Here is an 18,045-nt window from a genome sequence, read left to right on the forward strand (position 1 = left end):
CAAACTTCAGCTGTAAACAACCATTCCAGTTCAGACGTCAACATCTTATGCTGCTTTGCTACTATTTCATCATTTGTACGTGGGAGAAAAAGCAACATCAACACTATACGTAGTGCTTGTCAGCCGCCAGATGCCAAGCCGATGGAAACTGTGGCACTAATATAAAGTGCTGACGTTGATTGGGCCGCTAATACAGGCAAAACACAAGTAAATGGGACCACCGCGGGCGGCTTAAGAATTTTTCCGGCTTGTTAATGTGTTGCATCCACATCACTGACCATCATGGGTGAGTCATTTGCAACAAATAGCCGTCTCACCAGCAGGCCTCGATACCTCAAGTCACAGTGAGACATTTAGACATTTACATCCTTTTTCGTTTTTATAGCAGCTGGTTTCTAACCAGGCTCCCAGGAGCACATGTTGAATTGAAGCGGTGCTTTGCTGTCAATATGCGCAAACAAATCGATCCGATTCTAAAGAACTCCGCAGGGTGGACAAGTGAGATACAGATACTAGATATTCAAGCTGTTTGTTTTCCATTTCCATTTCCAAGTGAGCCTCAATATATTGTTCGGAAAGCAAGTAAACATGAGACTATTTTTTTTACACAAATTTATCATAGTGTCCATCAACAATGCCATGATTAGTGGAATTATTATGACTGTAAAAGGCATACATTTTTATTTAATTACTTAATAATGTTCAGTATTTGGGGTTAGTGGTTTTAAGTTATCACAAGCTGTTGGTGCTATAGAAAATGAATGACATAACAAATCATGTGCTTTTATTTTAAGCAAATCAATTTATGATATATTCATCTTGCAAATGCTAAAATAAAGAAACCCCCACAGACTTACATTAGAAGACCGGTCTGAGCCATATTTAGAGTCCAGAATATCAATATTAAGCTCTTTTTTAACAGTCAAGCTATCACAGTTTTACTGTAATGGAAGCAACAACAGCAGCAGCACTATGGCATTTTGGGTTACGGTTTACTATGGTTAGCAAATATTCAAAATGTTTACTTCTATACAAAAAAATACTGTCAACAATCGCAGCTGTCATGGCACTTTTCTATTTCAGGAACACTTAAACTCTGTGTGTGCACATTTTATACACAGCTCACTGATCTTCGCCTTCAGCATGGGAAAGAATGAGAGAGATGTGGAGCAGAAAAAAAGAAGAACGTGCTCAAAAAAGTAAAATCTACACTCAAAGAGATGCGATAATACGTGAGGTGAAATCTACAGTAGAGTTTCGGCAAATGTCAGTGTAGAAGACTTAAATGCTTTGAACATGGGTTTATGCTTGACATTGCTATTCCAACATTAAGAGGAGGTAAGAGAAGGGCAAAAACTTTATAAAAGTTCTACCTTCTCGATGGCACTTTTGTGCCCTACCTTGACAAGAAACAAAGTCAATACTTTAAAAAATATATCTACTGCTGGAATCGGAATACATGCTTCTTAACACAAGCTGTCATATTGGAAGAAATGCTAAATAAAAAACTTGTGTATGAAGGTGATTATTTTCTTGTTGACAGACTAGTGTTCCGTCGGTTTACACAGTTGTTTCACAACAAAGCCAAAACTCAAATGTTTTACATAAGAATTTGCCCTGCCAACTCATTGTCTCTGGGTTTATGTAAGTGGAACACCCACAAAACACACACGTTCAGAAACAGGCCAAGCCAGTTTGCCTTAGCAGGCCTCGTACAGTCGTACACAGAAGGTATTCACAAGAAATGTCTTGGTGTACATTCATAGTCATAGTATAGACATAGCTGCATTCTGAGGTCATGTTCATGAATGGAATGCTAGCATTTTCTTCTTCTGTATGCAGCATACTACATAAAAGGATGTGAAATATGCATTATGGAATGATTTCATACATGGAGTATGCTACTCTGTGGTTACATGACCTCATTAAACAGTATTAAAAATATGCAAATGAAATCCAGTTTTAATCACAATAAATACATTTATAAAATGTCTTAAGATTTGGCAGCCCAATCAAAGGAAATAAAATCATGCCCAGTATTATAACAAGGTCAAGTTAAGCACATTGCATTATGGAATACCATGTTTATCACACTGTGCTCTACTGCAATGGTTCACAACTTCCAAGGACAACACAGGATGACTTAAAATTACTCAATTACAATTTTTTTTTTTTTTTAAATAAATAATAATAATCTCTTTAAATTCTCTTTAAGTTCTCTTTAAATAAGTATTTTTTTTATGATTAAAGAAAATACAGAATATTCTAAAATCATATAACATGAAGTACCGTGGTTAATTTAATATACCAACAATCCCCATTTTTGTTAATAAAAAAAATTGTCATAAAAAAAATAACAGAGGATTTATCTGGTGGGGGAGGGTCTTCAAATATTGTGTTGTTTAGTGGGGGACAAAAAGTTTGACAACCAATGCTGTATTGTATAATACACATTTTAACATATTGGATATTTCCTGCATACCAAAAGTTTACATACTGTACTGTTAACATTTACATAATGTACTGATAACAGTTAACATACTAGAGATATTTCAGAAATAATACGAGTAGTTTGGTAGCATGCTTTTAGAGTGCAGCCAGAATGTGTATGGTTGTACAAAGACACACATATAAAACTCAACTGTATTTAAAACTATTTACATGCATATGCACAAACACGCACACTAGGGAATTCTGGCAAGTGCAACTATTTTATTTCATTATTCTTTAAGTAAATACTATAATCATATATACTGCTTTGAATGCTGACAGGAAATGCAGCATTTATTTTGCATTATGCTGCTATATACATGCTGCACACAATTCTGTAGCCCTCCATATGCATGCACACACACTCATAATGAGTATCATGAAAAGAGGCTGCATCTTTTCAGCACCACTGGCCTCTGACTCACCCAGAGGGGACGTAACCCATAGCAACACCCACAATGTGGAGATCACTTGACTCGAAGAAGGACTGAGCTTTCCATTTGATCACACACATGCATACATGAGAAGGGTTTAGAAGTCATGTATGTCTAAAATAAAAGCAGTGATGTTAAAATTCACTTTTGAAAGAAACACAGAGAGCGACAGACAGAGAGAGAGTTCCTGAAGCAGAAAGCTCGGCTGCCTCTGTGGTCTGCCACTTTAAATCAGATGGCAACGTCTGATGGCTCAATGTGAATGCTGCCCAATAATAGAAACAGTTTGGCGAGAAATACAGAGGAAAGAGGGCAAAGGAGAGATAGAGGGGAGAAACGAGGGAATAACAAGGGCAAGGCAGACCTCCGTCTGAAAGCCACTGGCCTCAGGGTCTATCATTTTCTCTTCTGCTCTCTTTCTGGTTTAGAGAGTTGAAAGGTGCAGGAAAATGCTATATTCTCTCACCCAAAGAATGAAGTAGCTGCCAGGGGCCTGTGTAGATCTCTAAAAGCTGCTTTGAGTCAAAGTATTGCTAAAATTTGTTGCAGACTGCGGAGAGTCAATAGACGTAAAAGAGGTTGGCTCTAAGGACACTATGAAACCTGATACAACCATCAGATATGTGAATCGATCACAATGAGATCTGAACATCGGGACACTAGTCTCACATCACCTGGTGCTCTGGCCTAATCTAATTAGATCAAGCCACCAAGAGAAACTCCATCCTTTCCATCATTTGGATTGCCACCACAACATTTTAAGAGACACTGAAGCACTTTGTCTTGGTTTAGTGTACATTATGTTGGCATACAGGTCCATTGTTTAAAAACAGGTTTAAGAGCAGGAGGACTTGGTTGTATTCCATGTGGATATATGATACAGTGGGTCCAAATAGCTTTTTGATTCTTAAGCCATACTTCAAATGTATGAATGTCATGGCATTAGAGACATCTGTTTGCATTGTATATCTGTATATCTATTATATATAATTTTAGGCTTGGGCATTTTTTTCAAATAAATGCCTCTGGGTTTAATACTTTATCTAATGCAGTGACATTTGTACATTTTCAAAGTGTGGCGCAGGTGTCCAAAAGCTTCTCCAAGGTCAATGTATGTGTATAAATATGCTGATAAAAGATGGTATATACATGCTCAGAGAATAAAGTCATTGTGCTGTCCATCTTTAAAAGGTGCTGACGAAAACAGTTTAACCTGTCATGCTTCGTCATGCTTGTGTTTTCATTTAAAGGTTAGGTTTAATGATGCAGTTCCTTTTATGGGGATCTTAAACAGTCATTAACAAGTGTTAATTGCCTAATACTCAATTTTAGCTCCAATGCTGATGGGCAACATTTAGGGTCGAGATCTTGTTAAAGACTCGGTCCCGTCTGCATCATCACCATAATAGCAGATGGGATGATTAAAGAGATAATTCACCCTTAATGAAAATTCTCTCAATTCACTCCCCATCATGTTCCAAATCTGTATGGCTTGGATGTCTTGATCCGTTATCAAATAGCATCACAAGACTTGAAATACTGAGCATGAGTCATATGGACATCTAGCTTGACATTCACTGGTTGGAAAATATTTTCACTATACACAAAAGATCAAGAGATTCTTCAAAACAACACTTAAGAGTTCCATAGAAGAAGAAAAAGCGGGTTTGGAACGACATGAGGGTGAGTAAATGATGAAGAATTTTCAATATTTGTGCGAACTACTTCTATAAACTTCTCTGAAATTTATAGAGGGCAACTTGAATGCACTTCCACCAGAGGGAGGTGTAGGTTTATTCAGTCTGCCTGTGAGGTGACTGTGGAAAAGATTATTAATACAATGAAGTATGTAATCTAGCGACAAATACTTGTGTCATTGCTCATGCCTCATTCAGGTCAGACTGGTTTTAAGTGAATGACAGACTGCAGACATTCGTGAGGAGTGTTTGAAACAAACAGAAACTCTGCTAGAGTGTGAAACTTTCCATAATCAAAATCTTGTCTGATTTCCAAAACTCTTCATTGGGTTGCCCTAACGAAAAATTGCATTTGGAAAACCTGTATAATTAATCTAGTACATTTCTTTGGGGGAGTTTACATAAGATGTGTTCTTGCATTCAAAACCAGCACAATGGAAAGAAACATTACAAAAATGTGGACTATTTTTAACTCGACACGCCCTCTTAAATGGAATGCTCAAAAACATGATGCGACTAGCATCACCAAATAGAAACAGTAATGTTAGTACAGGAAGCTTCATAGTATTAGCAGGTACAAAACATTAGTAGCCAAATAAAGTGCTGGCGCATCTAAGGAACATCCATTAATGGTTTATGGATGAAGTAACCCTGTCCTCCACAAACTAAATTAAATATTAAGATCCATATAAAACAACAATGTGATGCATCATTTATCACAACATAAGGGCAATTTCTGCTGAGCTCTGTAATTGTTTGGGATGATATTAAGGACTGTTTGATTTAACGTGCACCGATGGTGTGGACCTCTGCCGCAGTCAGCCATGTCTAAGAGGAAACAGGGTCTCTGAAAACACACACACACACAATCCTACACAAACCCTGTTTGCCCAAAGAACAAGTCCAGATACTCGACAGCACATGATGCAACATCCAACAACAACCTTTTTTTTTTGAGGAAAAGGGAAAAAAAAAAAAATTCTGGCTAAGCCACATACTAAACATGAACAGTATTTTCTTACATTCTAATAGTGAATACATTATATATCCATTTAGCAATCCAAAACTAAGATATAAAAATGCATAAAGCCCACTTCCAAGTCAAAATGCCTCAAGTACACTTTAGTAAGTGTATGATCGTTTTGCACATTTTATCGCCCACCTAAAAACCATGTCCAATTTCTTAGAAAACTAAAGGCACACTAAAAGCCTCAACAAACATGATTTGAAGTATCGTTGTTGTTGTTGTTGTACAATGTGACCAGTTAGCCTACATGTTAAAATGTAGTATCGCAGGGTACATACAAAAAAACTGTACTAAAAATAGTATTAATAAATGAAAAGTTTAAATAATAAGTAAATAAATAAATGTATTAAGCTGATTAAAGAGAAGTACACAGATATATGATACCATCTGTTCATAGCATAAATGTTAAGAAGTCAAGACCATGGCTACATATCGATCTGTAATATAATACTTCTTTAACTTTGTTGATAGATAAAAAAGACATAAACATGGTATCCTTGGTGGTCCCATCAGTCCGTGTAGCTTTTATCCCACCACTTAGTCTATCAATCCTACACTGGCATGCCATTTTTGACCCATGTATGTCCAGCTCTTAATATTTATGACCTGTGTTGCCCTTCCACGTCAGCCCTGTTATCAGTCTCTGTCATGTTTAGGCACACAGCCGTTCTGGATTACTGCATGCAAGCAGAAAGCAATGTCCCCGTGAGGACGTCTGCACGGGGGGTTACGTAATGCTCTGTAATCCCCATATACTCTGTACGTGTATGTGTGTGCTAGACAAAGAGTGAAAAAGTGTATTTGACAGAGACAGAGAAAAAGCATATGTCAGGGGGTCATGAATCTGGCACATACCAAACAATTTGTCTTGTCCTTCAGTGCTATGCCTTTAAGGCCATTGGCATCATTTTTATATTAAAATACTTTCTCTTAACCCTGTGTAGCTTGCAGAGTTACCACTGAGTGCTAAGCCATTTGTAGGTTGATTTCCCTGAAAACAAACAATGTCGATCCCCAACAAGCAGAAAACATTTTCCTAACATTGCATTTTGGTTACATCATAGTAAAACATGGCCTAGAAAACAAACCTACACCCAAGATAAAACAGAAATGAAGACATTAAATACTGCTTACTGATTCGAAAATCCAAAAAATTAAAGGAATAGTTTACCCAAAAATGAAAATTTGCTGAAAATTTACTCACCCTCAGGCCATCGAAGATGTAGGCCTATACAAGTTTGTTTCTTCATCAGAACAGATTTGGAGAAATGTAGCATTACATCACTTGCTCACCAATGGATCCTCTGCAGTGAATGGGTGCCGTCAGAGGAAGCCGTTCTAGTCATTTTGTTTGCTAGAAGCGAACGATTTAAAATTAAAATGCTATAATGATGGTTTTGTTTGTTACAAACACAGAGCTTTTCGATGAACAAAATGTTAACAGATGGATTGGAGCCATCTGGATTACTTGGGGATTATTGTGATGTTTTAATCAGCTGTTTGGACTCATTCACGGCACCCATTCACTGCAGAGGATCCATTGGTGAACAAGTGATGTAATGGTTAACTCCAGAAGAAGAAGCAAATGGATGACCTGAAGATGAGTAAATTTTCAGCAAATTTAGGTGAACCATTCCTTTAGGAACAAACTAAACTGCCAATTTAAAGTTACATTTTAGCAGCAAATACATATTTATAGCAACCTGGTAGGTTTTCTTGAAATAGCCTCAAAATGTCATAACATTTCTGAAACATTACAAAATATATATACTTGTTATTTGTTATGACATTCAACATCTAACGCAATAATGATGAAGGGTAATAATATCACAAACAACAGCAAACAGAAAAAGTGTGTCTGTTGGCACTTTGCTCAATTTGTTTGTCAGGTTTCAAGCCAGACCACCTATTTTTTCCTGAGCAATGCAAGCTAGAGAGAGAAATAATCATTAATTTTGCAATTTCAGTTGGTGCCACACTTCACACACAACATCAAGTCTCATTCATAAACACACTCATTCTGTTGCTGTGGTTTCAGCATGTGTGGTTTGACACCGACTCGATGGTATCGGAGTATGCATACATGCGTTCTACAATACACTGCGAGTACACAGAGACTGTATCATCCTCAGCTCCATTATGTCATGATTATTTACATACACAAACGTCATCGCAGACTTGCCCTTGCCAGCATGACCAACTGTTCAGACAGCCAACTGTTGTTCAGCTCTTGTAGTGTGCATGCAGCAGGGCTCTGTGGGAAGGAAATGTTACGCCAGCAGGACCGACCTGGCATTGTGCCTGTTTCTGTGTTAACCACAACAAGCAACCTCCGATTCTAGGGTTTGATCTTAATCGGATTCTGGTATTTTTGGAGATGATTCTGTCTTTTATATTTGTCCAAGGGCTATCAATAGATTACAAGAATTAAATCATTTTTGTGTATATGATCATATCAAATTTTATATCTCTGTATAGTTTCTTTTCCAATTCAAAATGTACTTTAAGTTCCTCTTTGAAAAAAAAAAAAAAAGAATCAAAATAATAAATATGTTTAAGCTTGCCACAGTATACTAGTGGATGTTTGCATTATATTAATGTATGATATGTTTCTCTAAAATGAACACATTAACAGGCAGCATGTTTATGGTTGAACAACAGAAATACCATATAAATGCGTTCTATATGAAATGCATGTCAGATACCATACCTACGCTTTCCTTTAGGGATTAGAGCAAAAGAAATAAACTAAGAAGTCCACTCTTGCCCTATCGATTAGTCAATCATGCCTCACTTCCCTCATTAGTGCTTCCTTTTACCTCTCAGTCACTCCATTTGCCTTCTCAAGGGTGCGTGTCACATTTCTTAGATGCATTTTCCAAGCATGCTTTTTGCAAGACTTTCTTTCTCATGATTATGTGGTTTGTTTCAGATGTGAGCAGAGAGAGAGAGAATGTTAGAAGTGCACTTTTTGCATTTAGTGCAAGTGTTATTGTTAACTAAAACTAAAACTATTAAAATCGTTTTTGCTAATTGAAATAAAGCTAAAACTAAATCCAAATATGAGATGAAAATGTAAATGTTAAAAAAATATAAATTTTCACCTAAGCAGCTAGGTTTTAATATAAGATGAAGTACTAAACTAAATATGAAAATAAATTTAAGATAAATGGACATTTTAAACAAATCTAATAAAAATGACAAAACTAAAGCACATTACTAAATCTTAAAAATGAAAACAAAATATAAAATGTAAAAGCTACTTCAAAATATTAATAAAAACTATAATAGTTTATAAAATAAAACTAAAATGTCATTGTTGAGCACAAAAAAAAGATGCTGAATTAGCTGAATGATACAATGATTAGTGACGATGTTCAATATATGGGTAAAAATGCCACTGAGATTTTCTTCCTTTATGTTCCATACAAGGAAACGTGACATTGAATCGACAGATATAAAACGGTTCAGTAGGTAAAATAATGCTCCCTTTTTTTTTTTTTTTTTTTTTTATTCTAGACTAAAATAAACCTACACCTCATTACCATACAAATACTACTGCATAGACAGAAAATTTGGCACATTCCCTTCCAGCTTCCGTAATTTATCTCTTTCTTAATTTGCTCTCTACCGGAAAGTCATATTTGAAAACTTGCTGTTGGTGCAATAACATTTGCCAAAGTCTCTCATTACACCTCTACACACCAGCTTTCCCCCGTTATTATTTACTTCAAGGCTCCAAACACAGAAATGTGAAAAAGAGCCTAGTGGTTTATGGAAAACGATCCTTAATACACTCAACATCTCCTCCCTCATTCATTGATCTTGTTCTACAGCATATCTGCCGTGTGTTATACCGCCACACCCCCGTAACACCCATCTCTATAAATAATACCCCCACATATCTAAAACCACACCCACCATAATTCACTCCTTTCCATGAAACATAAGCCCCTCCCACAAATCTGCTGTTTTAACATTGCCAAATATGAAATCCAGTGACGCCGTCAGCACGTATGGCAACCGACCCTGATTCATCTCCTGTATACGGGCACAATCCATCAGTTTTATCCATGCTAATGCTGGTAATTAACGACAGGACAAAAGGCCACCACATGTGCCATTTGGAGGTGATACAGTATAATCCTTTGCGCCATAAACACAGCTGGTGATGTGGTTTTATGAGCAAGAGTTTAGTATGCAGTCGTGCAGATCTGGTCACATGCACCAGAGTCTAATACCCTAAAAGGTTGCAGTACAAAACAGAGATAGAGTTGGACATTTTGTATGAATTTCTGAGACATTGTACATAGTATGCATTGATTAAAAAAAACGTAATTACGTCAGAATACAAATACTGCAGTAATATTACAGTTCACACCAAAACTTAAGCCCAATTGCTGAAATGCGCATGAAACTCATTTATAGAGTATTATTTACAATAATATGTTAATGTTTGCCATATCATCATCAACAATAATATTAAAAATAATCAGTATAACTAATATTAATATAAATTAAATACTAATATTAATAATAATAGATATAATACAATTTTAAAAAACTGAATAAAAAACTTAATAATTAAAAAAATAAAAATAATAAGCTGTAGAAAAGTAACTGAAAATGCCTGCAACAGAGTAAAAGAAAATAATAGCATTTATTACTATTATTATTATTATTATTTAATTGTATTATCGTTAATAAATATCATCTTAATTTTGCAATCTTTCGCTCTGTTGCAGCTGTTTTCAGTTACTTTTCTTTAGCTTATTTTTATTATTTTATTTATATATTTGTCATATCAATATTATTATTATTATTATATAATTTATTTAAGTTATATCTATTATTATTATTTTCATTATTTTTTTTGGGAGGTCTGCAGCTCACCAAGTATGAGCAATCAGCAGGCACCAATAACCAGGAACTTTTGGCAACTTTCATTATAGATAAGTAAAATCATTTTCAGCTTGTATTATTAGGAATATTTCATAGACGGGAGAACAACTCCCATGGTGCTCTGGTATCTGACTGCAGCTCGGGTGAATTTCCGTGCAAGGACGACTTCATCAGCGATGAATACATTGGGTTTTCAATCAGGCCTTTGACAAGCTACTGTACTTGACAGTTCATTTGGTCGACGTGCACCTGCCAGCAAGATGGGATTAGCATCTTCAAAGGACAGAAACAGGAAGTTACGAGTGGAGAGGGTGAACAGAAAGAGAAGCGGTGGAAAAGGAAGAGAGAAGTGCTAATAAAGATGAGTGGATATGTGGGCTTCAGACACTGAATTCTTGAGTCCTAATTGTCAGGTTTTTGCTTTGCCGCAGGCGCACATACTCCATGTTGACAAACTCTCAATGCTCCTAGTTACACCAATACTGTTGATTGCAGAAGGCTGCCGGTGGTTAAATTAAGCTAATTAGTGCATTCGTGACATGTGCAGATTTTTTCCCATAGCCTGAACACAATACCACAAGGTCCTTCCCTTCCATCACATACTGAGGCTGCAATGATAATTAGAGGTTGCAGAGACATTCTGTACAGGAGGACAAAGTTAGCGTCTCTCTCTATTCCACAGTGGTTTATCACCATGCTGAGATGTTTAGATTAGGCACAATACCCCGATGCAACATACGCTTGTCCTTCACTAATTAAATAAGCTGGAATGCTGCCTATACATTGTTCATTAACATGAAATATAGCAGGCTGCAGACAGCGCAATATGATGTGCGATGGTTAACGCCTTTAAAGTAAGTGCTGATTCAGAGTTTTGATATGCAACTGGATCGTTTATCAAAATAAATTAGCATCCTGGGGAATATTTAATAAAACCTTTAACTAAAGCTTCAATAAGCTCATTAAAGTCAGAATGACACTATGCCCAGGCGTGCGATCCATTTAAAACAGTCAAGCGCTGTTATTGCTCTAATTCGGAGTCACAGAGCTGCAAGGCCTCCATAATTTGAACATGTCTTTATATGCCTTTAAGGCCCTCAGGAGGTGATATTCCATGCAAGGAATGACTTAATTTGGCCCAGATGAAAGGTTGAATTAACCTTTCATATGTTCTAATCAAAGGTTCGCTGTTTGGACAAAGCAATGCAGTTTCTCATTATATGAACGGTGGAATTGGAGCCTCTGGCTGATTTCCATTTCAAAGAGCTAAAACTGTTGCTGCAATTGCCATACTTCACTCCTAGAGAGATGAAACTATAACACAATTCAGGAGCACTATGTATCAGAATTGCTGTGAATTCCCACATTGACACTGGCTCTGAAAAACAACAACAATGGCACGCAGCAAACCTACAGTAGAGGCGAGAGGTTTGAGCGTTGCCGACGACACGCTGCGTTCAAGTCCTCCTGGGAAGTTCCTATTTCGGAAAATGTGATTTGATGTGTTTATTTAAGTGATTTCGGTCCGAATAAAATGGACTCGCTGGACAATTACACATTTCTCTCTCTCTTTCATTTCCCGACAAAGACAGAAAGGATCTTATCCCTAATGAAACATAATGAAGAGCAAAAGATGCGCATTAGATCTGCAATCGATGCTTTATCTGTGCATTTATCATCCTCGTGCTCCCACAAAGAATGACTGGAAATGTATTTTAGTCAAACATATCCGTCTTCTCATAAATCTGCTGAATAAGTTGCATTTTCTGGCAAGCTTTATTGCTACTTTACAGTAAACAAAATACATACAAAATACATCACAACTTTTTTTATTTCCAACTAAAATTATTTCCGCCAAGTTTCCCACTGATAATAACAAATTTATGGTGGCATTCAGGTGAACTTAACTCATTAATACAATCCATACAGCATGATTCGAACACAGTTGAAATGTGTTTTGTGTTTTGAATTGAATTAACAACCGTTTTCAGTTGTTCAAGCAAATCATTTTCCTCTGAAGTGACGTAAAGCAGACTAAGTCTAAGGTTAATCACTGCATGTAAGGTTAATGTTAATTCTAATCAAATATTATGGAGAGTATCTACAGTTTCTGAGCAATATCACATCCAACATTTCAACTAATGACGTAAATATGTGAAGCTGGTAATCCCAAATAGCTTTATGATACTTGCAGTAACACCAGAAATAGACTGTTTGTATAAAGAAAAATCCACTCAGAGGAATTGTGTCAGTACCATATAATCAGAAGTTAATCTGTATAGTGCTAAAAAGATCATTTTGACAACATTGCAGTGCAAATAACACTTTTACTGCGGTATTGCAAAATATAAAGGCTTGTCATTTAACCCCTTCAGAATGTATAGACTTCCATTAAGTGCTTTACCGTAAAAGCAATTTTCTCTCAAAAAATGTATGTGGTAATCAATATATGCAGTCAATGAAGCCTATCTTGCTTTAACCATTAGGGAAAGCTTGAGCAATGAAGTCATAGATGCATTTTAACATCACTTTTTGATTAAAGTAACTGCACACAACTGATTTACTCGACCTTCTGCAAAAAGAGCACCGCAACTTTGTTCAGATGTGGACTGAGAAAATCCCACTACGACCACAAATAAATATAGCAATTCTCCAATGACACAAAAAACAGACACCCTCACTAGACTACAGGAAAGGAAAGGTAGACGAGGTGGAGATGAAGCAGCTGGTGGACATGGCTCTGCTGTGTTTGTGCCTGTGGTAAAGACTGCGGCATCATTTCCTGTGATTAGCTGATCCTCAATGTGTATAGGCATTTCACTCATTCCATCTATTATTCACACGCTTTGAATTCCATATGAAGCCTGGACATGGGTAGGGTTGCAAAGGGGTGGAAAATTTCCGGAAACTTTCCAAAAATCTCAGGAAGATTCCAAAAAATCCAACTTTTTGGGAGACACACATGCACCTATACAAAGCAGCCTACATACTACTGTGCTCAAAAACCACAACAGAGGATACAGAACAGTACTTTTTTTGGTGAACATAGTCCCTCGTGGAACAAGTCCCTCATTTCAAACCTGATTCTCTTTATGCAGCTGAAAAAAAGAGCCAGACAAAATCATAACTAAACACCAGCATTATCTCAAAAGCAGATTTGGACACACACAAACCCAATTAAACAGGGTGGGGAGATGAGAACCACTGATCTAAAAAAAAAAAAAAAAAAATCATAATATTTACAATGTATTGTTCACCAACGGTCTTATTTACAAACATATTACTCCTATGAGCTGACAAACTGAATGAAACACAAATTACTCTTTGTAATTGGTTTGAAATCAACATAAAAACTCATCCACTAACTATAATAGTTCGCTTTTTTGAACAAATGACTACTCCAAACTTGTGAATCATTACTTTAATTTGTCTAACAATTCACTCACATATTGAAATTATGTGATTCGGTAACAAATGACTCTTATGACTTATAATGAATTGGTCGGAAATACTTTCGAATCCATCTCATGGCTTAAATTTCAGATCTTAACAGTGTGACACAAATAACACTTACAAGCTAATGAAAAAAAAAAAAAAAAAAAACTCACAAATGATTCTTATTATCTAATGAACTGGCTAAAAAATATGAATCAGTCCTAAAACTCCCAAATAATTATTGAACTTATCAGTTTGAAATCAAACTCTATTGCGCTAATGAATTGGTCAAAAATACTCACAATCCATCTCAAATGTATGAGTTATTGGCATAAACCTTCCAACCCTCATTAACTCATCTTAATAACTCTTAGGAGCTAATGAATTGGTCAAATACATTTCAAACTCACACGTTACTGATGAGAATCAGTTTAACAACGTGCTTATTGACCAGAATAGTTTGATTAACATACAAATTACACTAATGGGTCAATAAATTGGTCAAAATACTCACAATTCAGTTTCAAACGCATAAGTTATCAGTCTGAATCAATCTCACAACTCTGATTCACGAACAAATGACACTTATGATCTAATGAACTGCTTAGAAATATGAATCTACTCCGAAACTCACAAATAATTCTTGAACTCATGAGTTAGCAATTTGAATCAGTCTAACAACTATTATGAGCTAATTAATTGGTCAAAAATATCCACAAATTAGTCTCACTCTCAATAAAACCCTCATTTACACTCACCGTAACCACAAAAGATCATACACACTTGTATGCGTCCTAAAGGCCAGGGCCTCAGCTGCCGCTGATGTGCATGCTCAGACAATCTCAGATACTGCTCATTTATTCAACAAACAACCATCCAGTTAATGTTATCCTTCTGTACCCTCTCCTTCTCTCCATGGCAACGACTCTCACATCTACATGCTAATAACATCCTCCTATCTCCATAACAACTCTGACATATTGTGCCTTCCCCTCCTCCTGCTAAGAATACACTCATTCGACCCATCAATAATGCTAAGATATTCGGTGTCCATGGTAACAACGTCCTCCTCCCCATTTTCATCATGCCCTCATACACCAGTAAGGTACACAGGCCTGTCCAAAGTAAAGGTGATCCACTTGATCAATACACACTCCAACAGTGAGTGTCCTTAGAAATGACGCGCATGCTTTTATAAGATGTGTGTGGAGTGTTTACTACCCACCAACCCTAAGGCAAACACTGTGTCTCTGACATAAAGGCACTTTAAGCACAGCACAAGTCAGAGTCAGGGCATGTGGTGCAACCACTATGAGGGAGAGAACAAAGAATCTTCTGAATGCTGTTCGGCAAAGTACTTGTCCATGTTCTCCGTGTTTTATGAAGTAGAAATTACACAGTCAGGCTTAAAGGGATAGTTCAACCTTGAGGTGCCAAATCAGGAGTATGTTTTCTTCTGTGCAGCACAAAAAGAGATGTTTCACTGAATGTTCGCACTGTTCACGCTGGGGCTGTTGAGCTCCAAAAATGAAACTGAAGAATTCTTCAATATTCAGATTCATTATTCAAGGGTTTTTTCTATGTTAGTTCACCCAAATGGGGAAATGATGTCATCATTAACTCACCATCATGTCATTCTAAACCTGTATGACTTACTTTCTTCTGTGGAATGCAAAACAAAGAGATTTCAAAGAACACGCAATCCAAGCAATACTGAAGCCTTTTGACTTTCATTGTATGGACAAAAAATAAATAAATAACATCTAGGCAATTACCTTTATTCAGTTTGCAATGTAGATGAAAGTCATACAGCTTTCAATTAACTGAATTACATGAGTAAATGAAGACAGAATTTATTGGCATCTGGTTCCATGAAAAACCTTTAAGATCCATGAAACTTTTCCACTGCACAACAGATTTTTTAATTATATATAGTGGAAAAGGGGTCTTTTTAGATGTTCTTCACACTAAGAAAAAAATATATATATATTTTAAGAACTGTTCAATGAAATGGTCTTTGAGGAACCCCAAATTGCTCTTCTACGGCATCACTATGAAAACCCCTTTTGGAACCTTTATTTGTAAGAGGGTCCCACTAATGTATTAACCAATATATGATGCATTTGTTAATTATTATTAATTAATTCAATTTGTTACTTAATGTTTAAAAATTAATGCTGGTTCATTCATTGTATGTTCATGTTAGCATTGGTCTATTAAATCATATTAACTTTTGATTTTAATATTATATTAGTAAATATTGCAGTTAAGGTTAATAAATAGTTTATAAGTATTTTTCCACTGTTAGTTGTATGGTAACTAATGTAGTTAACTAATTTCCACAAATGGAACCTTATTGTAATTAGAAGACTAATTTGCCATGGGTGCCCTCAAGATTTTCCTATTAATCTTTTATAATGGGCTTTTTCAATTTATGAAACAAGGTCTGTGGTAAATATGAACTGACGACTGGACTTTTTGCACTACAATGTAAATTACACACACATACTGAAAAGAATTTGAGTTGAAAACCTCATTAGAAAAACCCACAGGAAACCCTTGAGGGAACCCATGGCGAATTAGTCTCCTGGGTTTGGATGTCATGGCTGCAGCACTATATTAGCCCCAGTCCCCATCCACTTTCGTTGTATGGAAAGGAGCAAGGTGAACATTCTGCATACACAAAAATAAAACAATAAACAACCCAAACAATAAACTTTCGTGTTTCACGAAAGGAATACAAAGCATATATATGACTGTAAATAATGATGTGTCTAAGCTACATATGAAGACCATTTATTTAGGGGTGAACTGTCCCTTTAAAATGTAAGTCTCGAAGATACAGGTGCGCTGTGAGCCAAACAGACAACTCCCCTGGCAACAGTAGCCTCCTGTTTGGCAACACTCACTTTCAGCGCCAACAAAAACAAAGTTCTCTCAGTTTACCTGGTTTGACGGTCTTAATTCGAATCGGCTCCCGAAAGTGGCGGATCACCGCGTGTGTGTCTCGGTTCGTCAGCCCGCTGACAGGTGTCCCGTTCACTTCCAATAACACATCCCCGTAGTACGGTAGTCTCCCGACGTGACAGACCAGCACGTCCAAGTTCATCTGACCGAGGAACGGGAACTCCCCGTGCTCGGCGCCTCCTAGGATCTCCACAACATCACCGAACTCCCCAACGCTTCCCCACGACACGGCGCACTCCTGCACTTTAGTGGACCAGTGTTTCTTCCTCTTCAGCGTTTTAGACATCGTTTAGCCTTTAAGTTTCAGTGCAGTTTGACTTGAGCAGGTTATGAAGCCTTTCTTCCCGGTGTGCCGTTCACTTTACCCGGTTTGGGGACGACAGCGCGCGGATGTGGAACGCCATCCAGCCCGTGTTGATATCTCCATAAGCATCATCTACCATTATTACTTCATGACAACATTTAGATTACATTAGCTTTCGTTCGTAAAAACGCCTGTTCCAAATGCGCCAGGAGGTACATAATGCAAAAGTAAACAACATTCGATACAAGAACGAGGTAAAACTGTGTTTACCTGGTAAGTTCACTCAGGGTTTGCATGCAAAGCATCAAGCGCACCAGACTGACACACTGAGAAACGCGTCTGTCAGTACAGCGTAATAAAAATGTGTGTCTATAAACGGAATTAGCAGCAAAACAGTGTCCCACAGGTATAAAGAGCTACGGCAGCGGCCGCCTCGGATATATTCGGTTGTTGTCCAAACGACCGAAGCTCAGGTTCGGCTTCGAAACGCGATGCCCAGTCAGTGAGTAGATGCGTCTGACCTGTCTTCATTCCTGGCTTGTGGCTGAAGCGTCAGCTTTACACACATTATGAGCCCTTGACAGAGTAATAAAGCGGTCGAACATGTGTGTATCGCCTCAGATGAACGCTGCGTTGCTGTCATACGCGGCGGCTGCTCTCTCAGATCTTCAGTCACGGAGGGAGGCTACTGTTGCGCTCAGCTTGTATTTGTCAAATGAAGCGAGCGAGCGAGCGAGCGAGCGTGTGTGTGTGTGTGTGTGTGTGTGTAACGCGCGCGCTCACAGCGAA

The 18,045-nt window shown here is 37.2% G+C and overlaps 1 protein-coding gene across 3 annotated transcripts in view; it reads right to left on the minus strand.

The window, feature by feature from the left end:
- Window positions 1-18,045, minus strand: part of LOC131542519 (membrane-associated guanylate kinase, WW and PDZ domain-containing protein 3) — a 108,933-nt gene extending 90,888 nt beyond the window's left edge. For all 3 annotated transcript variants that reach the window (XM_058779291.1, XM_058779290.1, XM_058779292.1), the window contains exon 1: window positions 16,932-18,045. In XM_058779291.1, the coding sequence (XP_058635274.1) occupies window positions 16,932-17,238 (307 nt within the window). In that variant the 5' untranslated portion in view covers window positions 17,239-18,045. The remainder of the gene's footprint in view (window positions 1-16,931) is intronic.

This window comes from Onychostoma macrolepis, chromosome 06 (assembly GCF_012432095.1).
Source record: "Onychostoma macrolepis isolate SWU-2019 chromosome 06, ASM1243209v1, whole genome shotgun sequence".
Taxonomy (NCBI): Eukaryota; Metazoa; Chordata; class Actinopteri; order Cypriniformes; family Cyprinidae; genus Onychostoma; species Onychostoma macrolepis.